The 14,089-nt window shown below is 39.1% G+C and overlaps 1 protein-coding gene and 1 pseudogene across 1 annotated transcript; both read right to left on the bottom strand.

Moving 5' to 3' along the window:
* Nucleotides 1-858: 858 nt before the first annotated feature.
* LOC134644529 (olfactory receptor 13C2-like) lies at nucleotides 859-1,842 on the bottom strand. Its single transcript, XM_063497618.1, has one exon. It carries the CDS (start codon nucleotides 1,840-1,842, stop codon nucleotides 859-861), a length of 984 nt encoding a protein of 327 aa, XP_063353688.1.
* A 3,918-nt stretch (nucleotides 1,843-5,760) lies between these two features.
* LOC134644528 (olfactory receptor 2T2-like) lies at nucleotides 5,761-6,787 on the bottom strand (annotated as a pseudogene).
* Between the last annotated feature and the right edge of the window lie 7,302 nt (nucleotides 6,788-14,089).

Below are 14,089 nucleotides of genomic sequence, written 5' to 3'. Positions count from 1 at the left end.
AATATGAATACTGAAAATATCAGTTAGTTTAAATTATAATTATACTGCAAAAATAAAGTTCTAAAAACTCTCAAACCATGTCGGGCTTATTGATTTAACTTTAATACAAAGAAAGAAATCTTTTCTATTGATTAGGTGACCTCAAATACCTCTGAACTATTTTTGAGGTCACAGATTTATTAATTATTTATTAAGTGTATGAAATGGTATATGTTCATTTTGCAACAACATTACTTTATGACACTTTCAGTCTTTAATGATATTGTATGGTGACAGACAAAAATGGTCAGTGCCAAAAGATTTGATGGCACGAAGGAATACACAGGGTGCATCAAAAATTAAAGTCAATAACCCATAAAATCATGACATTAAACAGAGATAGTGTCTGTTTATAGTATATTATAATCATATATAATATCATATTTTAGATATCATCTGTGTATCTAGAAAGTTACTGAAAAAGAACAAAATCAAAAACTAAATGTGATCACAGCTGCTGGGAATATGCAGTTGTAGTGAAAAGGGCAAAGCCATTGCATCATTTGCATCATGTGTTCAGCAAGCAGGATAAGTAGGTTAATCAGTTTAAGTATTATGTACTATTGATATACTAACTATCCTCCTCTATTTTTACAGTATACAGTAGACGCACAAGTATATAAAATAATACAGATGTATATAAATGCAATGCAAATTAATAACGGTACATCAGTACTTTACAGTATAATATTATAGTGTAATATTTATATAAACAATAATGATAATAATAAAAACAACAACAGGTGTAATGTATATCACCTGTAAAAACAAACAACTGCACTAAAGAGAAGTCAGATCTTTAAACTTAGATTAACAAACTTAGATTACAAAGGAAATTATTGCACTTCCAGCATCAGCTCTGACAGATAATTTAAATTTGCTCTGACAAAACAACCTCCTGAGGTATTGAGAGATTTCTTTCATTTTCAATCCATATACAATTGGATTAAAGAGAGGATGATACAAAACCACTTGTAAAGTCATTATGAAACGTGCAGTTTGGGATAAATTAATTTCCACTCGAGTTATAATTATATCATATGAACACAAACATGTGAAGCTGATCAAAACGAGCAGGTGAGGTAAACAGGTCTGTGCAGCTTTTTTCCTGACCTCTCTGCAGCTTCGATAGCATATTATAAATATTTTTGTGTAAGTAAAAAGTATGAAAAGCAAAGGAAGAAATACAGTGTTAAGTAATATAAACACACCATATATTAAATATGATATTTTCGGAGTTGCACAGTAAAGCTTGGAAATTGCATTGTTACAAAAAATTCCATTCAAAGTAAAGCGGCAGATTTGTGAAGTGTTTATAATTACAGCTGATGGCACAAGCTGACAAGCAGGCAGAAGCCAAGTTAAAACCAGCAAAACTGTGACTGTTGTTTTTCTCATAATAGTATGATATTGCAAAGGTTTAGATATGGACACATACCTGTCATAAGCCATGGATGCCAAGAGAAAGAACTCTGAACCAGTTAAAGAGTAATAAATAAATCCTTGAAAACTGCACTGTGAATGAGTTGTAATCTGCTTCTCAGATAAAAAGTCCATCAAAAGTTTGGGGTAGATATTTGTACTGAACATAACAGAGTTGAACAACAAAGCTGCAATGAAAATATACATAGGCTCATGGAGGCTTTTCTTAATCCAGATGAGGCAAACTATGGTTGAATTACTGCAGAGTATTAGAATATAAGCAGTAAACATGATAGCAAAATATAGAAATTTGTATTTTTCCAATTCAATATGCCCACCAAAAGTTATATATGTCACATTAAATTCATTATCAATTGCCATGAAGTTAAATGATTTGTAAGCAGACTGAAATCTAAATGTAAGCAACACACACAATACAGTGAGAGAAAATTTGTACCACTTGTTTACCCCTTTGCATAACCATCAAGTGTTATATTTGTTAAATTTAATTCATCATTCACTAATAAAACCAAATGTCCAACATTAGTACATCAGTCAGACTATATTACAGGCAGAAAGAACAAGATGAGATCAGAATTTCATAGAAACACAAGACACCAGGCCAGAATGATCCACAGTAATCTTGACGTGTGAAAACATGACAGTGAAATTTTAAAATTAGTGGAAGGACCTTATGAATCATTTTTTCTCTCTCTGTGGATCTCATTACGTCAAGAGAGTGACTGCCATGTGAGCACCTTCTCCGAGCCCTAGAGGCCCTGACCTGTAGGCCTTATTAGTGTTTGTGCAAATGTTGTCTTGAAATTTTTCTTCCTCCAATTCAATTTTTGATATGTTGCCATATATGTTACATTTAAATAACCATTCCATGAATATTTTGATTATGACTGAAATAGTACCATCACCTGCAACGAACTGTGCATAATGACTTCATGGCGATCCTTTGTGACTGCAAGATGTGGCAGACAGCAGTCTTGGTGTGTAGCTGTAATTTAATAAGTTGAAAAAAGGGGGTGCATATCTCAGCTTTGCTGGAAAGGCTGAAGTTAACAATCAGCCAAGTAGCTGACACACTCAGTGTACTCAGTTTTTCAGTGAGTCTACCGATGCTCCAAATCTGGTTCATTTCTTTTTTATTTAGATAACTGTAGCTTTCACTCTATAACAGTGGTATTTAGTGGCTTAATGAAACTTAATGAACAAGATTTGCCGTTACCAGTAGTTTCATCATCAGTGATTTTGAGAGCTGAAAATGAAAGTCAGTTTTTGATTTACTTTTGTTTTTAGATTGTTTCCATATGCAGCTAAAAATCAGATGGTAGGGGTAACAGGATGGAAGGTGTTTTATATTCCCACTAGGGATAAAAAAAATACTACTTTCTGATACTAGTTGTCCTCCTAATTCCTATGAAAGCAATAATGGTCTACTCGGTTTTTCTGCAGAGAAATGTGAAAACTTGCTTTTCCACATAACTGTATATTCTTCACCCTTTACTTCCACCTACTCACTCCAACTACCGCCCATGGCTTCCAATTTTTTACGCTTTGCCTCTCCAAAGCATGACATGGACACACAAGTTGCATTAAGTTGCAGTAAGCTGCAGTAACAGCAGGGCAAGATTTTTTATTTCAAGCCAACATGAAAATAATCAAAGGAACATGTTTAAACAGACATCACTAACACATTTACATGTGGTCAAAAATGACTCCAAGGTTCCTCACAGTGTTACTGGAGGCCAAGGTAATGCCATCCAGAGTAAGAATCTGGTTAGATACCATATTTCTAAGATTTTCAGGGCCGAGTACAATAACCTCAGTTTTATCTGAATCAAGAAGCAGAAAGTTAGCGGCCATCCAGGTCTTTATGTCTTTAAGACATTCCTGCAGTTTAACTAATTGGTGTGTGTTATCTGGCTTCATGGACAAATGAGTTGGGTGTCATCTGCATAGCAGTGGAAATGTATACTATGTCTTCTAATGATACTGCCTAGGCGAAGCATGTATAATGTAAACAGAATTGGTCCTAGCACTGAACCCTGTGGGACACCATAATTGACCTTAGTGTGTGAAGAGGACTCTCCATTTACATGTACAAATTGGAGTCTATTAGATAGATATGATACAAACCACTGCAGCACAGTACCTGTAATACCTACAGCAGTTCTAATCGCTCTAATAGGATATTATGATCCACAGTATCAAACGTAGCACTAAGGTCTAGCAGGACAAGCACAGAGATGAGTCCACTGTCAGAGGCCATAAGAAGATCATTTGTAACCTTCACTAAAGCTGTTTCTGTGCTGTGATGAGCTCTGAAACCTGACTGAAACTCTTCAAATAAGCCATCCCTCTGCAGATGATCTGTTAGCTGTTTGACAACTACTCTTTCAAGGATTTTTGATATGAAAGGAAGGTTGGAGATTGGCCTATAATTAGCTAAGACAGTTGGGTCTAGGAATGGCTTTTTAAGTAAAGGTTTAACTACAGCCAGCTTGAAGGCCTGTGGTACATAGCCGATTATTAGAGATAGGGTGATCATATTTAAGATTGAAGCATTAATTAATGGCAGGACTTCTTTGAGCAGTTTTGTAGGAGTGGCTTTAGTAATGAATAAGTTAACTGTCTATTTTATAGGTTGATTACTTAAGGCAGTGACTTTCAGTTGTGCTGCAGAAAGGAAGCTGTCATTGAGGATGCTATTAAAGTTAAGCTTGATCATAGTCTGAGATTACCATAAAGCACCTCTGAACGACACAGGAAATCATTCCTACCTGTTGCCATCTCCCTGTACAATTCATCCTAACACGCTGTACTCTACACCCTTTTTGCACATGCTCTTCTTTCTTATTTAGATATTTATTAGTAAGTGACTTATATGTATGTATATATTGTATATATTGTGCTGTTTCTTACTTCTTGTATTGCCTGTTTTTGTTACTGTTTGTACTGGGAGCACTGTAACCAACATAATTTCCCCTAGGGATCAACAAAGTATTCTGATTCTGATTTTGATAGTCGGCATAGTCACATCAGAAGTATACTGTTCTGAGTTCAGTGGAATTGCTGTAAAGCTCAGCTTTTCAAATATGCAGGGCACTGTATTCTTAATGGGCTGCTTGGTGGTGCAGTGGTTAGCACTTTTGCCTCACAGCGAGATAGTTCTTTGTTTTGTGTAGAGTGCACGAATGTTCTTTCTGTGCCTGTATGTGTCTTCTTGGGGTACTCTTTCGTCCACAGTCCTAAAGTCATGCATGGTGATTCTAAGGTAGTCATGCAGGTGAGGTAAATAAAGTAGTTTAAATGTGAGCATGGAATGCAGTAATCACACTGGACTTTTGGGGTAAAAAGTGTCCTGTTCAAACATGGTACAGAAAAGATTCTATATGTTACAAACAAGCCTCAATATTCACTGATGAGGCCTGTAAGACAGCCATTCAGATAATATTGTATCTGTACAGCAGTGGGGGTGTGATAGCTTTGACAAGGTCCCAGAAAAAAAGATCTGTTGATGGGTTTAGTGACCTATTTTTGACTGAAGAAGTCACTTGGATGAGTAACAAAATGTTTCTCCCATTGAAAATGCTACATCCAGATGAACAGAATCAATCTTTTGGGATCCTCTTGATCAAATTCCACATTCAAACCCAAACAAATGCAAGAAAACAAAAGCAATATGGTACAAAAGCTTTGCTTAATTCAAGAAGTCTGACTTAATCCACTCTACTGAGGAAACTTTTTTCCCATAGTCTTGATCCTATTTACAATGAAGGGATGATATCTGTGTGTACATTGTAATTCTATATTTCTGAGGTCACAGATTTATCAATTAATAGTTAATAATAGGGCATGATATGTGCTTTTGTTTTAACAGTATTGAAAATTATAAACACCTCTTTATTATCCTTTTTAATCTTTATTGACCTGGTATAGTGATAGACGTGAAAAGATGTTATGAATGCTCATATATTTTTGCAAGTAAAAAAAGAACAAAACAAAACAAAAAAACAAAACAAAACAAATATATATATAGGTGGGTAATTACATTTGAAAATGATTAAAGGAATATGAACAACATAAGCGCTACAAGCGCTATAAGTGCTACATATAAGATACTCTATTTCTGCAGTGCACAATATACAGAAATAACAGAAATTTATATGAATTTAACATAATTACACAAAAGTACCTGAAAAGTACCTTAGTTCTACACATACACACACACACACGTGTCATTATTTAATAGATTAATTAACTGAAAAATGTGCTAATGGTAATCTTTTATATGTACAGTATCTGCTGTACAAAGAAGTCAGGCCTTTGAACATGAATCGCAAAGGAAATGACCGCACTTCCAACATCAGTTTTAACACATAAGATGCAATGACAAAACAACCTCCTGAGGTGTTGAGAGATTTCTTTCATTTTCAATCCATATACAATTGGATTAAAGAGAGGATGATACAAAACCACTTGTAAAGTCATTATGAAACGTGCAGTTTGGGATAAATTAATTTCCACTCGAGCTATAATTATATCATATGAACACAAACATGTGAAGCTGATCAAAACGAGCAGGTGAGGTAAACAGGTCTGTGCAGCTTTTTTCCTGACCTCTCTGCAGCTTCGATAGCATATTATAAATATCTTTGTGTAAGTAAAAAGTATGAAAAATAAAGGAAGAAATATGGTGTTAAGTAGAATTAATACACCATATATTAAATATGGTTTTCGCAGAGTTACGCAGTAAAGCTTGGAAATCGCATTATTACAAAAAAATTCCATTCAAAGTGAAATTGCAGATTTGTGAAGTGTTGCTAATTACAGCTGATGGCACAAGCTGAAAAGCAGGCAGAAGCCAAGCTAAAACCAACAAAATTTTGACAGTTGCTTTTCTCATAATGGTATGATATTGCAAAGGTTTAGATATGGACACATACCTGTCATAAGCCATGGATGCCAAGAGAAAGAACTCTGAACCAGTTAAAGAGTAATAAATAATTCCCTGAAAGCTACAAAGTAAATGAGTTGTAATCTGCTTCTCAGATAAAAAGTCCATCAAAAGTTTGGGGTAATTATTTGTACTGAAAACAACAGAGTTGAGCAACAAAGCTGCAATGAAAATATACATAGGCTCATGGAGGCTTTTCTTAATCCAGATGAGGCAAACTATGGTTGAATTACTGCAGAGTATTAGAATATAAGCAGTAAACATGATAGCAAAATACAGAAATTTGTATTTTTCCAATTCAATGTGCCCACCAAAAGTTATATATGTCTCATTAAATTCCTCATTCATTCGCTCCATGAAACTAAAAAGTAAATTAATGACACTAATTAAAGATGTCTAAATGTGAGCTTTGCACCAAACTTTACTTTATACCAAAATCTGGCCAGGGACTTTTATGACACTTGGTTACCCTCTGCAAATTTTTCTGATCTTCTACATAACCATCAAGCTTCACATTTTAACTCATCATTCAACAATAGAAATACAAATCCAGCACCATTGACTACAACAGAATGTACAACGGGGAGAAAAACAGAGATGAGATCAGGATTTCATAGAAATGCAAGATACCAGACTGATATTATCTCAGCAGTGAAAGGAGCTTATGTATCTTTTTTTTCCCCTGTGGATCTCATTATAGCAACTGAGACATGTGACCACTGCCATCCAGCTCTAGAGTTCATGACTTGTATGCCTTGTTAGTGCTTGAGCAAATGTTCTCTCAACATTTTGTTTCCTCGCATTAAAGTTTTGATATGGTGCAATTTATATAATGCATATAAGTACTTATCCTTTTAAAAAATTTCAGTCATGAGCAAGGCAGTAATATTGAATGTGGTTAATTACTTTAGTCATAATATTTAATCATTTTATATTGCAAGTCCTCTCCTCTCATTATTCACTAAGCTTCTCTCTTCGGAAAGATGCTTTGTGAATAAGCTATACAAGTGTTACTTAAAAATTCCACCTTTGCAATATAACACCATGATTATGCATTATGCCCATACATTACAGCTACAGAATTACAACTTTCCCGTTCTTTTGAATCGAACTAAACGTATTTATTCTAACATTAACCGTCTTGCCAGCATTCCATATATATTGCTAGAACTGTAAATTTTATGTGTAGTTAGTCATGGTGAATGGGGGGCTGGTGGGTGCTCTCTCCAATGGAGAAAAAAAATGCTATCATATCCTGTGTGTGCCACTAGATGAAAAAGGAGGTGAGGCGGTTTTCTGGGAATATGTGGCTTCCAGATTTGGTGTCATGGTCTGGGGTAGTGTCTCTTTGTTTGGTGTTTTTTTTTTTCAGCTCCTGCACCTTGGCCTCGTTGTTCAGCATCTGTTGCCAGGGCCTGCCCAGTCACACCTGCAGGCATCAGCAGCAATCAGTGGCCCTGCACTTTAGGCCAGGTCAACTTCTTGGATCATTATCCAACCAACCATCCCTGCAACGTCTGCAGCAGCTAAACAACTCACCTGCTTGCTCCCTCTCAGAGCTCGGGATTTCCTGGATCACTCACCTGGCTGCCCCGCTTCTTCTTGAAACACTTGTCAAAGGAATTCCTCCCTTGGATCCTCCTCTATCTGGACATCTCATCACTTAACTGGAATCCATAACTCCCATATTGACTGTACCCACAATAAAGTCAAGACCTGCGGTTTTTTTTTTTGGGGGGGGGTTGGGCTATCTGCCTTCAGTCTGCATTACCCATAGGTTTAACCAACTCACACCCAGAGGCCACTCCACCTACAGATCTCACCACTGTACCCCTAAAATACCATGATCTCCATGAAGTCTTTAGCAAGGATAAGGCCATGTCATTACTGCTGCATAGACCATATGACTGTGCCTTCCCGGGGTCCAGCTGCTGTACAAGCATTCGCTGCCCGAGAAGCAGGCTATGGAAAAAGACATCTGTTTGTCGCTGTTGGTAGGCATCATTTGCCCATCATCTTTGTCGGTACATGCAAGGTTTTTTCTTTATGGCTGAATGAAATTACAATAAAAAATAAATATCCTTTGCCACTCATTAATTTGGCCTTTGAACCATGCCAGCGGGCCACTATCTTCACCAAACTTGACTTCCACAATGCTTATCATTCGGTCCACATTATGGAGGGAGATAGGTGGGAAACAGCCTCCAATACTCTGTCAGGTCATTTCCAATACTTGGTCATGCATTTTGGACTCAAAAATGCACCTGCTGTATTTCAGGCTTTAGTAAATGACGTTCTAAGATTTTTAAAAATCTTTTTGTTTTTGTTTATCTAGATGACATTTTTATCTTTTCCAAGGAACACTGGATACACTGCCTTTATGTCAAAGCAGAAAAATGTGAATTTCGCTCATCATCTGTTACCTTCCTAGGTTACATTCTCACAGAGGGGCAAGTGGAGACTGACGAGGTGAAGATTAAGATAGTGGTGTACTGGCCAACCCCCACCTTCCACCACCTTCTCGGGTTCATCTGAAACTGCAGCCAGGTAACAGCACCCCTTAAACGAGTCATCTCCACAAAAACTCCCTTGCTCTGATCTTCAGAACCTGAAGCCACATTTTCCAAGCTTAAAGAAGTGTTTACTTCAGCGACAATCCTTGTCTATCCAAATACCAAGTTGCAGTTCATTTTGGAGGTGGTTGCATGTTATCCGGGGCTGGGGGCAGTCCTCCCGCAATGCTCTGGTCCTCAAGATAAGCTGCAACCCTGCGCCTTCTTCACTCACCATGTAACCCTGATGAAGCTCTCAGTGAGTTTTTTGCATTCAGCCCGAAGGGAAACAAATTGTGTGGACAGGCATATCTTTTATCCCTCCAAGTAGCCCGGAGTAGGGATTCTGTGTTGATCAGCTAGGCATTTATTCTGTTCCTAAGTATGCAGGAGCGCTGCTCGTGTTGACCTCTATATTTGACGACACCTGCGTGAGAGGAGGTAAGAATGTTATGAGGGTATTCTATCCAAGGTAGTTGCTCACTCCAGATTACCTGATTGGAGGTGGAGAGTGGCCTCTAGTTCTTGGTTGGCGTGCTCAGTTTGTCCATTGCTCTATGGATGAAAACTGCATGTGGTGAGTAGTGCTGTATTCTCCCAATTCTTTTGATCTTTGGGCTGAAGGAAGGACAACACTCGGTGTATAAATGCTCAATCAATCTCTTTATTCCATACAATCCTTATTATCCAAACAACACTTTTGCGCACAAACCATCCGGATGGGGAGACATGCATGAAGAGGGTCACAGCAAATCTCAAAATGGTGGAGGATTACTCAAACTTTTATAGCCTCTGGTGGCCCCCACCTAGTCGTAAAAACCTAAACATTCACATTCTTTCTCTCTTACGGCGCCTAAGTGACGGCCTTGGCTCCCTGTTTTATCTCCTCCTGATGAGATGGGGCAGAAAACCTCTACGGTATGCCCTGTTCTCTTCTAATCAGACAAATAAGGCCATGACTCTCTGAAAACAGTATTTCTTATAACTCAGCAGTATAATGCATCATAAAACAATATCATTCATTCACAATAAATCAACAGTCTAATGTAATACAAATCAGTTTAATAAATCTAATAGTTATCACCTCTTCAGGAGAATAATGCAAACTAAAACTACATAATAATAATAATAATGGATTGTATTTATATAGCGCTTTCCGGGACCCCTCAAAGCGCTTTACAATACCACTATTCATTCACTCTTACATTCACACACTGGTGTGAATGAAACTACATAATAGTTCCACAATCTTTAATTAGGGGTATAACGTGGCATAAGATAATATAATATTCTCACAGTACAGATATTATGCTGTTGTAATCCAAAACGAGAGGAGTGAGGTGCGCTTTGAAAACAAATAAACTAATAACTTCAGTATGGTTCACAGACAGGGTGAGGGAGACTGGTTCTGTAATATGAGTTATATCAGGGAGACACAGAGCATGTGAGGCAGGGTGTTAATGGAAATGTGTAGTCCACAGGCAAGAGAAGCTCTGCTCTAAAAGCTCTGCTCTGTGCCGGAATCAATGAGAGCTGAGAGTGAGCGAGTCATAGCCTGATTAGTGATTTTAGCCAGCAAGCTGGGCAGACAACAATGTAATGGCCTCTGTGGGCGCAATACGGCCACTGACTGGATGAGAGATCTCAGCAATGGCATTTGCCTGAGACCAACAAGGTGTGATTTTGCGATGATGAAATCCTAGGTAGTCTGCAAACTGTGAGAAAGCCTCACTGTTAAAAGGAAGACCATTATCAGTTTTTACTGTCCTTGGGATTCCAAACATGGAGAACACTTTGTCAATGACTGGGATAACAGAAGATGCTGATGTTGAGCGTACGCTTTCAACGACTCGATAGCGAGAATACTCGTCTGTGATGACGAGCAGATATTCCCCTGTAGAAAGCGGTCCATAAAAGTCTGCACTGACACTGTGCCAGGTTGTTTCGGGTAATGGTGACATCCGCAGATGTCGGTGTGTGTGACAGGTGTGCTAGGTTGGCATGCCAGTTTTGAAATGCAGATTCTGCTTTCCAATCGATCTCTGGGAACCATACTTTGGTACGTAGCAGCGCTTTGGTCTTGACGACACCCTGGTGCTCTTTGTGTGCCAGTTGTACTGCTCTTTCTTGTAGGACAGTTGAGTCAGATGAGTCAGCTACTGTTAGTTCACTTTGAACATGTTTGAATGATTTCAAAATGTCAGCATGCTGGGATTTATCTGTTAGATGCCACGTGTTGTTCCTGATGTGACTGATGACTTCTGCAGAACCTGGTCTTTCAGAGTCTCTGTTTTTATCTCCTGAAGTGTCATGGCTTTTGGGGTGGAGTGATAAGAGAAGAAATTGACATACTCTTCTGCAACCTTACATGCACAAGCACTTTCATTCTCCTTTGTTGGCACTGGATGACGTGACATAAAGTCAGTTGGATTATCAGCACCTTTTCTGTATTCCACTCTAAAGTTATATGGCTGAAGTCTCAGTCTCCATCTTTCCATTCTGGCAGGTCGTTTTGATCGTGGGTTATTCCAGATGATTTCGAGTGCCTTGTGATCAGTCACCAGTGTGAATGGATGTCCATAAACGTACAAATGGAAATGTTCGCAACTCCACACAATGGCGAGTGCTTCTTTCTCAGTTTGCGAGTATCTCCTTTCCACATCACTCAGTGCTCTGCTTGCATATGCAATAATGTGCTTCATACCCTTTTCATCTTTTTGACAGAGAATTGCACCCAGTCCTACTGGACTAGCATCAACAATCAGTTCAGTCTGTCTGCTGGGATAGAAGTAGGACATCGTCATGTCGCTTGTGAGACTGACCTTGAGTGCCTGCAACGCAGCTTCTTGGTCCTGACCCCATGTCCAAGGGGTATCTTTATGTGTGAGCCTGCGCAGTGGCTCAGAGATCGATGAGAAGTCTTTGATGAACCTTGAGCAGTAATTGGCCATGCCAAGGAGACTTTTAATGTCAGCAGGTGTTTTTGGGTTGGGAGCGTGTTGAACTGCTGCAACCTTTTTAGGATCTGCTGAAACGCCACCTGCGGAGAAGATGAAACCAAAAAAACTCAAGTTTTGTTTTATTAAATTCACACTTCTCTCGATTCACAGTAAGACCCGACTCTGATAGTCGCTTAAAGAGAGCTGTAAGATTGTCGTCATGGTCAGCCTGGTCCCTGCCAAAGACTATAATGTCATCTGAGAAGGAATGAATGAATCATCTGAGAGCACTTCAGATACTACAGGAGTACTGCAGTAAAACACCAGCTGACTCAGTCTGTCTTTTCTTACTTTAGATTTTCTCTCCTGAAAATGCTAAAAATGCTATTCATCAGCGTCTGATGAATAGCATTTTGGAACACTTCAGCTGCAGAAGAGACTCCGTAGCTCAGTCTTTTATATCTCCGAAGTCCGAGATGAGTTGTGAACGTTGTAATGTAGCGGCTGTCAGGGTGTAGTTCAAGTTGGTGGTATCCCGCCCTGAGATCAAGTTTCGAAAACACTGTAGATCCATTCAGCTCGTGGATTACATCATCAATCGTGGGCGTGACATGTCGTTCTCGTTGGATTGCAGTGTTTGCTTGTCTCATGTCCACACATATCCATACTTCGTCTGGATTCTTTGGTTTTGGCAGTGTTACAGTGGGTGAAACCCATGGTGTTGGTCCCGTAACCTTTTCAATAATGTCATCAGCTTCCAATTTCTGAAGTTCGTCCTTCACTTTCTGACGTAAATGAAAGGGAACACGTCTGTGTGGTTGACAGGTTGACTTTACGTCTGTGTTTATGTGCAGTTTCACTTGAAAATCTTTGAGTTTCCCAATTCCCTGGTAAAGTTCTGGGTGTTGTTCTACTAGCTTGTCTGCAACAGAACGTTGAGACTGAGAAGAGACCACAGTGACAATATGAAGGAGTCCCAAGTCTTTTGAGGTTTCAAAACTCAAAATACTGAAACCGTCTCCTTTAAATGACAAAGAAGGAACACCTAACTGTTTTGTCTTGTTTTTCCACACTGCACCTGAACGCACCCCACACAGGAAGAGACGTAGATGTGTGGTATGGGTAAATCTTGATGTCTGTAGAAGTTAACGTAGGACGTGGTGTCAGTTGGTTGTAGGTGGCTTCAGTTAAGCAGTTAGCAGTGACCCCAGAGTTGATTAGCACCGGTATAGGATGTTGAGCTGTGTTCACTACATATACATAAGCGTCATGACTGCTGGATGTGTGCCCTGTCTCCACATGTGCAGCGCTATCTGTTACTTAATGAACAGTTTGCTGTGGCAGGTTTTTCTTATACTTCTTTCCACAGTGTGTCTCTTTTCTCTTTGAGTGACATTGCTTTGCAAATGATTGAATTTGCCACAAGCATTACAGATTTTGTCTTTAGCTGGGCAGCCTTGCTCATGAGGATACCTGCCTCCACAGTTTCGACAGCGGTTATTCGGCTGCCATGAGGGTGTCCATTTGTTTCTAGCTGTGGTGTCACGTCCTGTTTTGTGCTGCACTTTATTAACTGCAGCCGTCTTGTCAGCTTCCATCCCTGTTGCTTGCAATTCAGACAACTCACATGCACGGCTATGATTTAATAGATCAACCCGCGTTAAATCAGGTTCTCTGAGTGCTTTTCTACGCAGCTGTGATGATGTACAGCTTTGGATAATTTGTGTTTTAATCTCAGCAGTCATGCCTGGAAACTCACAGTTTTTTGCTAAAGCGTTTCACCTGATTCTTGCACCGCTTTCCTGAACAGATAAATCTGATACTGCATCTTTTTCTTAGGTGCAAAGTATGCTTATAGTTTCTGTTTTGTATCTGCGTACTTGTCGCCATCTGTTGCCAAATTGTCCTAAACGTCATGCACTTTTTCACCAGCCACATGCAGCAATAATGCTCTTAATCTCGCATCTCCAGTAATATTCATTGCTGTGGTGCAGTTTTCAAACCTCTGAAGCCATTTCGTCCAGCGAGGTCCGACGGAACCGAGGTTGGTCTCTGTGTCGAAGGGTGTAAGTGGAGAAGCGTGCGCAGCCATGCTTGTGTCTCCTAAGCTCCAGTAGGGCAACTTCCTTCGTCTTGCTTTGGTTGTAGCCTTTACTCTAGTCTCCAAT

Source organism: Pelmatolapia mariae, linkage group LG16_19 (assembly GCF_036321145.2).
Source record: "Pelmatolapia mariae isolate MD_Pm_ZW linkage group LG16_19, Pm_UMD_F_2, whole genome shotgun sequence".
Taxonomy (NCBI): Eukaryota; Metazoa; Chordata; class Actinopteri; order Cichliformes; family Cichlidae; genus Pelmatolapia; species Pelmatolapia mariae.
This window is presented reverse-complemented; position numbering and strand designations above follow the sequence as displayed.

What these genes read in the sequence shown, in the direction of transcription:
- LOC134644529 (XM_063497618.1), bottom strand. Translation starts at nt 1,842, where the DNA reads ATGGCAATTGATAATGAATTTAATGTGACATATATAACTTTTGGTGGG.